Genomic DNA, 14,603 nt, shown 5'->3' with positions numbered 1-14,603 from the left:
GTAGGGAAAACTGGTGCTTGGGAGAGAAGGGTGGCTGTATCAGGAGCAGCAGGTAACACCTCCTCCTGGCTGTACTCAGCTAGGCAGATGTAATTCCTCAGACATATATGCATGGGTAGAGAAAATCCTGCATTCTACTGGCTGGGTTTGGTTCTGTTTTTTCTAATATATCAAGTTTAATGTAAAATATCTCACATCATCCTGTCAGCTTTTACCATGTGATGTACTGTAGCCAGAGTGATATAGCTTGCAGGGCATCTGTTAATCAAATCACATTTCTTTTTTCCAACTTTGAAAGCTTGCTTACGTTGTGCTGTCAGCTTCTTTAAAATGAACTTCAAAGGCAAAACCAAGTAACAATATGTGGGGGCAACCTTTTAGGATTTTTCTTCTGTTTTCTTTCAGGATCGTAATAATGCCAGACGAATTCATGAAGGGGCAAGTTTGCCTTTTTTTGAAGTATTTGTGGATGCTCCATTGCATGTCTGTGAGCAGAGGGATGTTAAAGGACTCTATAAGAAAGCCAGGGCTGGAGAAATTAAAGGTGAACCTAGATATAATCACATCTTTCTGCATAAGTGAAACATTGGTGTAATCTGACTCCATGTAAGTGGATGTGCTCAAGTCTGAGTGTACCACCCTTAAAAAGAGCATGGATGCAGGACAGGACTGAGAAGAAAATTGAAATTTACTTCTAACTCATGGAACTGACTAGTTAAATGTGTAGGACTATGAAAGGGTAAAAGTGGCTAACCTCACACAAGGAAAAACCTTGAGCACATTAAAGGTTGCAATAGAAACCATGTAATGATGGAGGATTAGTCTGTCTCCTTTGTGTGTCCATTGACTAGTAAAAAAAGAGCCTGATTCTTTCTAAAGTCTTTGAAGAACTGCATTGGTTGCTAGTTTCTTCCAAAAAGTTGCTAGTTCCTTCCAAGAAGTAAAGTAAGGCTATTGTCTACCTGTAAAGACCATTAAGAAGACTTCAAAAAATACTAACTTTTACTTCTAAATTAGTGTTCTATTCTAGTGCCCATGAACATTATTTCCTATTCTCACCCTCAGGTCAAGATTTAAGTATAAACTGCAATAAAAAAACCTCAGCTGTGCAATCATACATTGCAAGTATTGTTTCAAGTGCTGCTTTGCTCTGTGTTACATTGTAGTTTGCAGAGGCTGATGATAGCTAGATCTGTGTTTAGTAGCAAAGTAGTTTTTAAACTAATCACTTTTGGGGAGTTTGCAGATGCTGTATGAATTCACTGTTAATCAAAAGTGATATAAAATTGAAGAAATCTAAGACATTCCATATGAGTGATACTTGACTATCACTCATACTATTTGCTTGATACTTCTAGTACTACAGAATATTTCATGTAACACCAGGAATAAATAAAGCTGAACTAAGATTTGTTCAAAATCAAAGCAAGGTGGCTTGACCTGACATGATACAAAGGTACAGTTCTATACAGAATGCTTATTTGTGCCATAGAATATCCCTAGTATTTTTTTAATTTTACAAGCCCCATAATGGAATTGTGTTCCTGTAGAAGTGGTAGAGAAGTAAACAGTGCCTGAGTAAGCTACAAGTTGGTGTAGCAGTGGCTGTATCTCATGACCTATCTGATATATGAAGGATGAAAATTAAATGACCTTGCCAGTTCATGAGGCATGTCAGCAACTGTTATCTTCTTTTTCTCTGGCAATGGTAACGGGACACTTTCTTCGCCTGCTGTTCCCACTCCTCTGGTAATCAGATCCTTCTAAAGGATACAGGTTTTGGAAAAGTTACCAGCCTCCTTTATCACATGGGGTACTGCAGTAATTGATATTTTTCTTAGTTGAGGAGCTAAACTACTAATTTTGAGGGTATTTAAATCTGAAGTGAAAAACTGGAGTTCTGCTGTTTGCATTTGCACTTGTGGGGGACACAGCTGTTCAGTTGTTGAAGCCCAGTTGATATTCCTGATGCAGATCTGACCTGTAGTGCTTATACACTTTGCCTTTGGGCTTGATTTTTCCTCGTTTATGCATGAGTGGTTAGAATCCCCATGATTTCAAAGCAGATTGCAAGCTAAGTAGGCCAGAACAAGTGTCACCGGTGGCTTGTACAGTCTGTGACAGCTATTATAACTATAATAAGCACACTCATCAATCTTACATTAGCAGCTACCTTGAGATGAGTATATTAGCTAAACTAATGTAATAGGTGTTGAAATTCCTTACTTCAGAGTACTGCTAGGTGGTATGAGTGTAAATGTCCATATATACTGGATGTTCATAATATTTTTTCATCTTTTATTTTTTTTTAAGAGCAGCAATCAGCTGCTAATGAAGGACAGTGGATGGATTACTAACTCTGGGTTGATATGCACAGTTCTTCCGTCAGTGCTCTTTTCTTTATTCACAGTAAAAATCAAATAGCTTCACCAAGAAAAAAGTGCTACGTATGTACTGCAGAATGCTGAAGTTTGATGCAGTCAGATAGTATGATTAGCAAAGTGTCTGATAAAGAAAAAACCTGCTGACTTCCCTAAGAAATCCTGTATTAAGGAATCTAAAACTCCATGTTCTTGCCTGTTGTGTTGGTTTATGTATAGAAAACTGTCTGTGAATGGCGTTAAAATGGAGTCATCTTTTGGAAGAAGTCACCTAATATTTTTGTCTTATGTTCTGTAGGTTTTACTGGGATTGACTCTGAGTATGAAAAACCAGAAGCCCCAGAGCTTGTGCTGAAAACAGATTCCTGTGATGTGAATGATTGTATACAACAAGTTGTGGAACTTCTTCAAGAGAGGGTGAGCAGAAATGGAGACATATCTTAGAAACTTTTTTTTTTAAGTATTTGTACCTGCAATATGAATGTAAGTACTGGGAAAAACAAAGACAATTTGAGAGTTAAAGGCTTATGCATCTTTCAATTCAAACTTTTAAACTTGTCCTATTGTGTGTTTCCTTTTTAAACCTGAACATTGCACAACATTGATCTCCAAGTGAAATAAGATTTGGACAAGTGGAAAATTAATTTATATCAATAACAGGAAGGAAGAGAAACCTGTCTCAGTTTTTACAGAACCAACAGTGAATGCTGACTTAAAAATGCTAGCAACCAATTTTAAGAGTCTGAGTTTTTTATGTTGTCTCTGTAGTGTACAAGTTAATATACACTGCAGATGTGAAGAGACAGGCTTGCACTTACACATTATTTGATCTCACTTAAATAGGGGCTGCTGTGCTTGTGTCTGCTTTCCCTTGTTTCCACTGTTTTTCTTGCACTAGTAAAAGTGGTCCTGCAATTGTGTAATGAGCAGCTCAGGAAGCTGATCTTCTTGGCATGGCTGAGTTGAGTTTATGGTTCATAGCTTCTGAAAAGGTAGGTCTATTTCCTTGTTCGTGCCTGCAATTTACACCATTCCTTTTCAAGTCTCCGGGCCTTCTCCTTTTGCCTGATAAGTGGATTTAGCTAATTATCCAACCTAAAAAACCCCACCCCCCACAAACCCCACACACAAAACAAAACAAATAGACAAAAAAAACCCCCAAACCCAACACTAAAAGTGAAGGCAGCCAAGAGATGACTTTATCCTCTTGAAACCATACCCCTAGAATTTGCTAATCTTCATGTAGAAGAAATGTGTTTCCTTACATTATCTATAGTCAGTGGGTAGTGGATGACATTCCAGACAACTATTTATTTTAATTGAGATACTCTTGCAGACAATTACTCATGCTTTTTTATGTGAGTTGGATGTTCTGGAAATTTAGGGTATAGGCAGTAGTTTGAGTAAAGCTCCACCAAGTGTTGAAGTTGATAAAAGCAAAAGAGCTCATCATGTAGCCAGCATGGAGTTAGTTTTAACCCTCTGTGTAAGTACAGCTCTGGAGAGATTTGGTCTCTTGTATTGAAATTTTGAAGAAAACTGCTCATGGATGACTGGTTGCTCAGAGTTGCTCAGGAGATAAGACAGGGCAGAAAACCATTGGAGAGTTCTAGATTTTTGCCCAAATTCCCATCTGAATATTTTTTTTTTAAGAAAAAAGGAGATCTGTGTAGGAGTCCTACCTGTGAGAGGTGGCAGTTCCTGACTGTGGGGGCCCTGTGCCTCCTGCTCAGAACAATTCAGTGTGTTTCACAGTTGTGAAAACCGATGTCACATGTGCCAAGATAGTGATCCCTGAAGTCTTGCATTGCTATACAGTGCTGACTGCTGGCACCTAGCCCAGTCAGCTTTGTTTAAGGCACATTTAGCAGTTTTTTCCTTTTCTTTGGAGATAACAGTATTGTGAATAGCAAGATATCTTAGTGGTTGCTTAGTTCAATAAGAGACAATGAAATCAAGGCAAGGCTAAATAGGCACGTCTTGTTTTTAGACCATATTAATGCAGTGCTATCTTGAGAATATAATTTCTGTAGATTTCCTGTAATTTGAACAAAAGGGCTTATAGGAAGGATGAAGAAGGACTTTTTATAAGGGCATTTAGGGATAGGACAAGATTTTAAACTGACAGAAGGTAATTTAGATTAGATGTTAGGAAGAAATTCCTTACTGTGAGCTTGGTGAGACACTGGAACAAGTTGCCCAGAGAAGCTTCAAGACCCTGGAGGTCTTGAAGGCCAAGTTGGAAGGGGCTTTGAGCAACCTGGTCTAGTGGAAGGTGTCCCTGCCCATGGCAGGGGGGTTGGAACTAGAGAATCCTTAAGGCCCCTGACAACCCCAACCATTCTGTGCTTCTATGCGTTCTATGAAATAAATTTTTCAGCATTGTAAAAACATTTGTCAGCATTATGAAAACATGTGCCTGTGCTGCAGATAAGACTGCCTGCAGGCTCTACTGTAAATAACAAGAGCATAGCCAGGAGCTTGGGAAAAGTAATTTTGCAATTTTATGTAGCACTTGTGGGACCTTGTCTGGATACCTTATCCAGGTTTGTGCCCTTCTCCCAAACCCAGAAGAAAACAGACATCGATGTGCTTCTGTGAGTTGTGCAGAAGGTCACACTGAGATGGTCGGAGGCTGGAGGATGTCACTGCACAAGGAGAGGCTGAGGGGAAGTGGATTTGTTCAGCTTGGAGAAGAGAAGGCTGAAGGAGTTCTTGTTGCTCTTTTCATCATCCAAATGGGAGGGTACAGGGAGGACTGATGACGACTTTTCTTAGAGATGCACAGGGGTAGGACAAGGGCCAGCAGACATGAGATGAAATATGGGAGATTAAAATTAGACATAGGGGAAAAAAACCTTTCACTGTAAAGATGATCAATTATTAGAACAAGTTGCTATGAGTGTTTGTGGATGCTCTGTTCTTAGAGATTTTTAATACTTGATTGGCCAAGGTCCTGAGCAGCCTGCTGTAGTGGGACCAGTTTTGTGCTGGAGGCTGGACAGGATGATCTCCAGAGGCAACCAGCATCAGCAAAGAACCTACCACCCCAGTGTGAGGAGGCACATTTCCATAAAGCATCTAGTTTATTTATTTCTTATTTTGCCATTTTTTATATGAATGCATTGAGAAATAGTAAATATTGAGGAATATTCTGTAACTTGTCCTTTGGTAGAATTAAGCTTTCAGTAAAATTGATGCCTTAGAATGGTCACTAGATGGCTTGCTAGCCTAGCATTTTCCCAATTCCTAAAATTCATGCAGTTTAAAGATGCATGGATTCCTCTTGTTTCAGGTTTTATTGTTTGGTTGTTGTTTTTTTTTTTTTAATCTAAGCTATTTTAAGTACCACTTTCATGTGTGCAAGGGAGTCTAGGTTTACTAATCCTACAAGTTCTCTAAATGTCAGACTCAGTTGCTAGAACTGTCTTCAAGCTGTTTACATTTGTATAATGAAGTAGGTTATTGATGGAAAGTGCATTGTGAAACCTTTGTTTTGACTATTAGTGGGATACTAAACCCAGGATAATGCTTGAAGAGATCTTTTTAATAGGCACATGTATTTTAAGCTGGTGATGGTCTGTAAAATTAGGCCATCCTAGCCTGGTAATGAGCTAGGGTCCAGAGGGAAATCTGTGAAGCAGCATAACGTGCACTCCATCATTATAGTGTTCCTTACAGGAGACAATGCCTTCATTTGGTTCTGGGCTTATTGCTGTGGCAGGAGTCTTCTGCAGCTCTCCTGGGCTGTAATGCTGCTGCTCAGGCAGAGAAAACAAAAGGAAGGCTTTGCCTAACTTGCGATGTAATAAAATCTGCTTCCAAAATGATGTCTGATATGTAACGGACCAAACTTTTCCTTATAAAACACCATTTCTAAGTGCTAGTTTGATTTGTCTTCTTTTGATGTGTCTTTGAGGATATGAATTATGCAGCAGCCAGTGAGACTCATGACATCTTGTTATTCCCATAGTCATTTTATCTCTCACTTGTCAGCTTTCTACTGCCTTTGTTTTACTTTCCATGGAGGTAGTGCCTAAGGTCTGATAAATGCATTAAAATTCCTGAGCTACCTTTGCATTTTCTGCAAGCATACCTATTTACTCTGGCCTGCATATACTGGAAAAGTAAAGATAATTTATTCATTGTTGTTATGGGTTTGTATATACTCTGCTCTAAGGGTGAGCTTTTTTTCTCAAAAATTAAAGCATTACTTTACAAAGGTTTCTCAAACACTGAAAAATGTGTTTTAAAAAGAACAGTCAGTGTGTTTTCACTGATTTTTTGCTACTGAACTTCACTGGAACATTTGACTGGGTTTTGATATATTACACCATCCTTTGTTGGAGGAGACTCTTTACAGTTTTATCATGATGACCTTTTCTCTTCTTTTAATTATGTTTTTATCTTTGGGTTAATGTCTTCTAACAAGTTTAAGGTCTTGAGTCTTGAGCATTGTGGAGTGAGAATATCTTGTTTAATACACATGGGGGAAAACTGATTTTTTTTTCAAATAAAAAATTGATATGTTGCTTATAGAGCTAGATTTCAGTTCATTGCATATATGTGCACAGATGACATCACATTTAAATATTTTAAGAGTTAGTATATAGATGAAAATACTGGTAGTATGTCATTAGCTGTAGGAAATACATTTAATTTGTACTTCTGTATTAATTTTCAGTAGAGAAGGAGCTTTGTTTATTTTACTTTCATGTTTCCATTTCTAATGTATCTTCTATAGTGAATGGCTTAAATTCATAAATGCTCAGTCTCTAAATCTTTTTTTACTTCTTCAGCGTGTGTAAAAGCATTGAGTCTTCCTTTCTACTGTAGATAATGTGGGCATTAATAAGTCATAAAAACTTCACTCAATTCAATGGTTAAATATTTACTAGGTAAATGTTATATGGGTTACTTAAGGTTTAGAAAAAATCTCTTGTCAGAGTGTTTCACTTTAGCCAATCTGCTGGCTTGAGTAACTAGCAATATATCATCATCTTGGAACAGTGCTGGCTTTTAAATGAGTAAAAACTGCATAATGAATAAACTCTTGCTACTGTGTAGTGCAACATTAGAATTTTATTTCTTGATGTGTGTTCAGTGCCCAAGAGGCATTCTGAGCAAACATTAAGTTCTGTTTATTCCTTTTATACAGGACATTGTACCAGTGGATGCGTCTTACGAGGTGAAAGAGCTTTATGTGCCAGAAAACAAGCTACAGTTGGCCAAAACTGATGCTGAGTCTCTGTTAACCTTGGAAATAAATAAGGTATTGTGTGTTCAGGTGTCTCTGCTGCAGTTGAAAGATGGTCTGATCTGTTGCTTAGTGTAAGTACATGTAGCTGAAATACCTGTACCAGTTACAGAGTACAGCTTGATACACTTTTTCCATCTTTCCTTGAGAGAAAGCACAGCACCTGTGTTTTCTTTGTCTACTTACCAGAGATAATTGAATCTTCATAATTTCATGAACAATGTCTGGTATAGTGTTACTTAGTTTATCTCTAGCCTAGAGATAAAATTTACAGTAATTTTCTCCCATGCTCCCCCCACATCCATGGAGTAAACCATGCCTAAAGTGTCTTGTATGAGAAATTGCTTTCAGAGAGATTGCTAACTTTTTTTTTAGTTTACTTGCAGAAACCATTTTATTTGGACTTGTAATTGCCTAGAAATATGGGGGAAATCAGTTACTGCTTCTTGATTCTTCCTGTTGGTAGTCTTCAGCTGAACATCAATAACTTTTAATATATATACCAAACTCAAACAGTTGCAAACAGATGATCAGATCTACTTGACTGCTTTTTCTTTTTTTCCTGATTAGAGCATACTCATGCTACTTTTCTAGTTTCCAGCAGAGAGACTGTGGAAAAGCAAGGATCGACTTGATCAACCGTTTTCTTATTTTGGTTCAACGCATTATTTTTCAACTGAGATCATTTGGATGAAGCTGCTTCTGGCTATGTTTCTGTTCTACCTCATTCATTTTTCTGAAGAACTAAGCCTATACACAGATGCAATGCATGAGTTTTTTCACTGGCTTTTTGACAGTATTACTAGAACTTTATGCTAAGCATTTGATCTAGGAGCTGACTAAGTTCAGAGTTCAACATCTGTAGTGAGTAGACTTTGAAGGATTGGGGTGGCATCCTAAGCACTGAACTAAATAGTTTTAAAAGTTGCCTGGTCTTCTACTAGTAATGAATATTAGTACTTCCTTTCACCACATATTACTAATTCCTTTTCACATATGTCTGTGTAAAACTATTCATTGGTTTGTTGAGGAATAAACAATTAAGGTCACCTTTATTAAACTTCGATAGTGTCCCATTCTTAATTGCTCCCTATATAGAAAACCAGATCATTTCTCCCTCCACCACCAACCAGTGGCTTGTTAAATATCAAACAAGTATATAATGTAAGCTTGGGAAGAAACTGTTTTGTACTTGCCTCAGTATGAATTAAACAGTGTAATTAAGTTATTCATGCCTTTTGCAAAAGAGACTTCCACAAGCAAAGCCTGTCCTTGTCAAAAACTTGACCAAGTCTTAGTAATGCATATGCAGAAGTAGTAGAGACCACACACTAAGTTGTAGTGTGACTGAGTGCTAAGGAAGGAAATCCTGTGTAAACTGATATCTCATGCTAAATAAGTACTAGTCCAGAGAGAATTTAACTTCTGGATTGTCTCACTAGTTTGTGAAAAAAATTTATTTCTCATTTGTTTAAAGACTAGACCTCTTAATATTTACACACATAATTCTGATATTTTTTGTGGTTGTTGTATGTGTTGTTATTATTTTTTCTTTTTTTTTTTCTTTTTAACATCTTTGTTATCTTCTTTCGTTAAATAAAGGCAAGTGGGATTCTCTAATTTTGTTAAGATGAACTTTATTAAGATTTACAAATAAAGTTTGTTGTTGTGTGTTTGTTGGTTTCGATTTTTTTAACACACGGAAATTTGATCCAGTATAAGGACTGGAAAATAGCCAAAAATATGAACAAGTTGTTCTTTTCCCCTTACTTGTAGAAACTTTTAAACTATTTGTGATTAAAAACTGTAGTATTGAGAAATCTTCCGTCTGCATTGTCCTGCATTTTAGAATTAAATCATGATCTTTTATGATTAATACCTGATGCCAGTAATTAAGCAGCAACTTTTGTCTGCTCTATTTCTTCATTTCTTTACAAGGTGGATATGCAGTGGGTACAAGTGCTAGCAGAAGGTTGGGCAACACCCCTGAATGGCTTTATGAGAGAGAGAGAATACCTCCAGTGCCTTCACTTTGACTGTCTGCTTGACGGTAGGGTAAAACACACCATTTGTAAAACCAAGCAAACTAATCCTACTTCTGATGCTTTGCTTTTTACTGGTGGTGTGGTAACACATTATCAGGCTTGTGCACAACTTGAGGTCTGGGATAAGAGAACAGAATTGTATAACAACCAGTTTTAAACTTGATGGTTTTATTCTTTTTATACCTACCATCATATTAGGATTTGAATATTTTGTCTTTACAAATTTTTTTTTTTCAAATACCTTACTTTTTGAAAGACGTTTAATTTTAAAATGTATTTTTTTTTTTTCAAATACCTTAATTTTTGAAAGACGTTTAATTCTAAAATGCACACTTGTAATTTGTTTTGAAGAAATTGATCTTAGAATTTGGAATTGCAATTTAATTGCTGTTTAGCTCTATGTACCAAAAGATTTGTTCTGTATTAGTAATGAAGGAAAGGACAACAAACTGACTTGAGTACTGGAGCTGTTGCAAGTGTGAAATCAGAATATGAGTATGTGGTTTGAGTATGAACAATTGTCACATGTAATTGAATTATTATGACTTAATTATCCTGTGATGATGAATGAATGAATTTTATTTTGCATTACCAGTTGGCTAAGAACTTAGTTAAGGTAGTGAATAAGTCATAACATCCTCAGATTTTGGAATTTGATTGCAATCCTCTGTCATTTTTCATTTATTCATCTTTGAAGGCTCTGTTTTACTCCAGCCTTTTTGCTATCTTCATGCTTCCTTTTTCATTACTCTTGTCTTGCTAGAGACCAAATAGCAGAACAAAAAAAAGTCACTTGTCTTTCAATTCTATGATATAGACATCTGTTGTCCTTCTTATATTTCTTAATTCCCTTTTCTCGAAGTCTCACAGGTGCCATCCTAGACAGCAAAATGCCATCCTGCTATTTTGGAGTATCTAAAGTTTGCAGTATAATTTTGGACTGCTAGTTTTGTTTTCATTTCATTTGCCTTTTGTACATCCATCCAGGTGAAAAGTCTTCTGCAGATGACATGCAATGTATTCAGCTGCTAAAAGAGCTTGTAGGTCCTAGTTCTGTCCTGTAGGTTTCAGTAAATCAGGATTTTTATAAGGCATTTAAGACCTTGTATAGGCGAGTGTTTCAGATATAACAATATAACAATTTTTTAAATTCCTTCTGCAGTTGTTTTGAGTATCTCATCTATGCTACAAAAACTATGAGTAATGAAAAATAACTTACTGATGGAAACAATTTTCAGTCCTAAGCTTGAATAAAATAGTCATGTTCCTCTAGATTTCCTGTTACTGATTTCCTTTTTTTTAGATAACTACTGCAACACTTATATGTGAAAATCTTTTCAGAAAAATATGATTGCCTTTAAGCTGCTTTGTTACGTGCAGCAATGGCAGCTGTTAAGTCAAAACAACATCCTGAAGTTTCCTCCTTGCTTGTTATATTAGTTCTGGGTCTTAGAGCAGCAGTCATTTTGCAGGGCTTTGATTCTGAAGAGAGGAAAATGGTTTATTACCTGCAATACATCTCATCCTTTGGGCTTTAAATGTAGTGCTCATACTGGCTGACTTCTAGGCTGTGGAGATCAGTGCAGATGTGTTGATAATCTGCCTTTAAAGATTAAGTCGTCTGAAAAAGTCTCATCCTGACACTGTTCTCATCTGTGATTTAACAGACTTGCTTCACTACCTTACCTCAGTTTCTTACTTGTACAGTGGCTGAAGAGAAATGTAGAAGTTATTATATATTTATTGCTGGTCATGGACAAAATTTTAATAAACAACAGGTTTGAGATCTCTTCCTAGTTTGAAATATTTATTGTTTGCAAAGGAAAAGGTTTGTTTTAAATTATCAGTTTTGGGTGTCAAACCACTCTCTGTGACTGCTGCCAAACTCCATTTTATGACCTAGTTGCTTTGAAAATAACTGTGGGCACCAAGACTGAAATTAGGAGGAGATGCACAGCATGCATTATGCATTTTGCGTTATGAAAGAAGGGGGACCTGTTTTTCTCTTAAACTTTTCATCCAGCTTTATAATTTTTAATTTCCTAGGAAATTTAATTTCCTAACAAAAAATGTATTGCTTAAATAATAGCAAAATTAGCCTTATTTTAGAGTCTTGGCAAATGCCAAAACCTTCATTAACTTTAAAGGGTCTATGACTTTTCTCCTGGAGGCCACCCAAAAGTTTTGCACTCAAGCATATGCTTGTTAGAACCCAAGCCTTTGTAGAAGACTTAGAATGTTTACTCCACTGGGTTTCTCAAATCTCACTCTTGTAGTAAAGAAAAACAAGACTTTCCAGCACCTGGCAGTGAAGTAGGTGCTTAGAAACGAGGACCACACGTAACCTTAAAATTCAGCTACATTGGCTTTGTTTTAGAAGTAAAGTAGCTGGTAAACTTTCAGCTGAACAAATGGTGCAGAATGTTTGCCTGACTCAGCAGTTTTTTCTGAAAGCTGAATGCTTGAATCTGAATACAGTTTTAAGTAAACAACAAAAGTCACCTTTTGAAATAGTTGAATTATGTATGTTAACTACTTGGGTACGTTTGCCTGCTCCTATTGCATTGATTTTTTTCTAAGGGGCCATAAGTATGTGTGCTGAGAATATAATTTCCTTTTTACTAATTATCCACTCCAGTAGCAATCTTGTCTGATATTTTAGATGACCTATTTTAAAATGTTATTTGTGTATTTTTACTTTCTGTATAGATTCTTGAGAAAGGTATTAATTTGAGATTCCCAAAAAGTAGTGTCCTCACAGTTTAAATATTTGTGTGCAGCTCTAAGTACTTGCTATTTTCAGTACTGCGTTCACTCTTTCTCAAACGTCAGTTTTTGCTCAATTTTATAGCAATTTTATTTATGGAAGCGTGAGTTCATTCTAAGAATTGTTTAATCCCTGTTAAAATAAGTGTTTCAACTACCTGTCATGTAATACACTTACAGCCTTAAAAGTAACCTGTTAATTAGGTAGACTTTCATAAGAACATTGATGACTGTTACTAGGGATAAAGGGCTTTCTTTTTCCCTCTGCAGGGGGAGTTATTAATCTGTCAGTGCCTATAGTGCTAACAGCCACTCAAGAAGACAAAGAAAGGCTCGATGGGTGTACAGCAATTGCACTGGTGTATGAAGGTTGCCGCGTTGCCATTCTCCGTAATCCTGAGTTCTACGAGCACAGGAAAGAGGAACGCTGTGCTAGGCAATGGGGAACAACATGCAAGGAGCATCCCTATATCAAGGTGTGTGTTTAAAAGTTGAAAGTCTAGTCCTGTTCGCTGTACTGTTGTAGAGTTGCAAATTAAGTGAAGCTCATGTCTCTGACTGCTGTAGTTTGACAAAAAAACTACTTTGAAAATTAATTGAAATATCTGACAGAAAGAAAAGTAATTTTTTTCTATGCATCTGTTGAATAGTCTGTACTTAGTGTGAAAATCTAATGTCAATATGTACACATGAAATGAATTTAGAATGTACTGTAGTATCTGTGCTACAGAAGAGGGAACTTTGCCCTCCAGTGTGCCTAGGAAACACATCCGTCTGTGTCACCAGATGGATCATCAAAGCTCCTTAATCAGTGAATATATGCTTTGTGAAGGATAGAAAACTTATTTTCTGCCTGCATGTGGAGCACGTGAGACCTGCCTGCTTTAGATGTTTTTGAAACAGGCTGTATTCCTGGAGAGTTCATCATTTAACCCTCTGGGGAGTAATTTACCACCCATTGTGTTCATTAAGTTTTATTATCTTGGCCTTATGTATATGTCATACTGAAATGTTCTAATTGTAACATACTCATCATGATGCTGTGGTGGCTTATGCAAGCTGATGTGAATGTTGCATCTTAGCTCTGCAGAGCCAAAATATGTTTATTTCCCCATTTGTCTTTGAGGTATTTTTTGTTTAAAGGTATGACTTAAAATTAGATGAAGAGAAATCAAAAAAACCTCAAATTATGAGCTTGTTCTTGAAAAGGGAAAGCCTCTGAAATGTTGAAAAAGTATCTGTATGACTAACAGAAGATTTTCAAAGCCCTTGATGTGGTCTATGATGTTGAACATAAGATTACCCCTTTTTTGAAAACTTAGCACAGATTTAATAAATGCTAAGAAAATCTCATGCAGACAAAATTTGAATGACTTGTTACGTAGAAGATGAGGAATTGTGTTCTTACGCCTTAGGATGAGGAACTGTGTTCTTATGCCTGTACGGGGGTGTATAGTGGTAACGTGACACTACGTGAATTTGGTGGCCCTTCTTAATGAATCAGAAATATTTGGGTACCTGAGAGATTCTGTGGTGCGGAGTTTTCTCATCTTCATATCATTATCACACCTTCCCTGCACCTTGGTAAGATGTCAAAGTACAGCATTTTCTTTGGGAAGGGAATGGTTACTGTGGTGTCATTTAATTCCAGCAGGTCAAAGGAAAAATAAACTGAAAAATTCACACTTCATTTTCACATCTTGGCTTTTGGGTTTAGTATGTAGTATCTTCTGTTATATCAAGATTTATTGTCATTTATAAATTACATAAGGCTAAAAAAAAATTATCAGAAATGTGTATGAAACTTGAAAGCTTTTTGTGATTCCATCTTCAAAAGAAAATGCATTCTTAGAAATTAAAAATTTCTAAGTAATGTCTATGGCCATTTGTAGAGTATGTTAAGCAGCTTGCCATAATTATTTTTTGATAAAGGGTGAGGCGATATTTAAAGGTATAAAAAGAAGTGTAGTGACGATCCGACATCTGTTACTTGGGTAAACTGCTACCATGAGACAAACCCAAAAGCTATTCTACTTCAAAGATTCTGATTTTATTATTAGATTAAAGTGGGTGAGTAGTCAATCAGAATTGTTTTGTTTGTTACTTTATTGCTGACGAGAATCTTGTAAACTACAGAGTGATACTGCAACAGCA

At 36.5% G+C, this 14,603-nt stretch overlaps 1 protein-coding gene across 1 annotated transcript in view; it reads left to right on the top strand.

The window, feature by feature from the left end:
* PAPSS1 (3'-phosphoadenosine 5'-phosphosulfate synthase 1) overlaps nt 1-14,603 on the top strand; it is a 39,873-nt gene that overhangs the window by 11,787 nt on the left and 13,483 nt on the right. The window contains 5 exon segments of the mRNA XM_008635608.1: nt 402-544; nt 2,680-2,798; nt 7,540-7,653; nt 9,577-9,688; nt 12,720-12,925. Of these exon segments, the coding sequence (XP_008633830.1) occupies nt 402-544; nt 2,680-2,798; nt 7,540-7,653; nt 9,577-9,688; nt 12,720-12,925 (694 nt within the window).

The sequence above is a fragment of the Corvus brachyrhynchos genome, unplaced genomic scaffold (genome assembly GCF_000691975.1).
Source record: "Corvus brachyrhynchos isolate BGI_N302 unplaced genomic scaffold, ASM69197v1 scaffold175, whole genome shotgun sequence".
In the NCBI taxonomy this organism is placed as follows: Eukaryota; Metazoa; Chordata; class Aves; order Passeriformes; family Corvidae; genus Corvus; species Corvus brachyrhynchos.
This window is presented reverse-complemented; position numbering and strand designations above follow the sequence as displayed.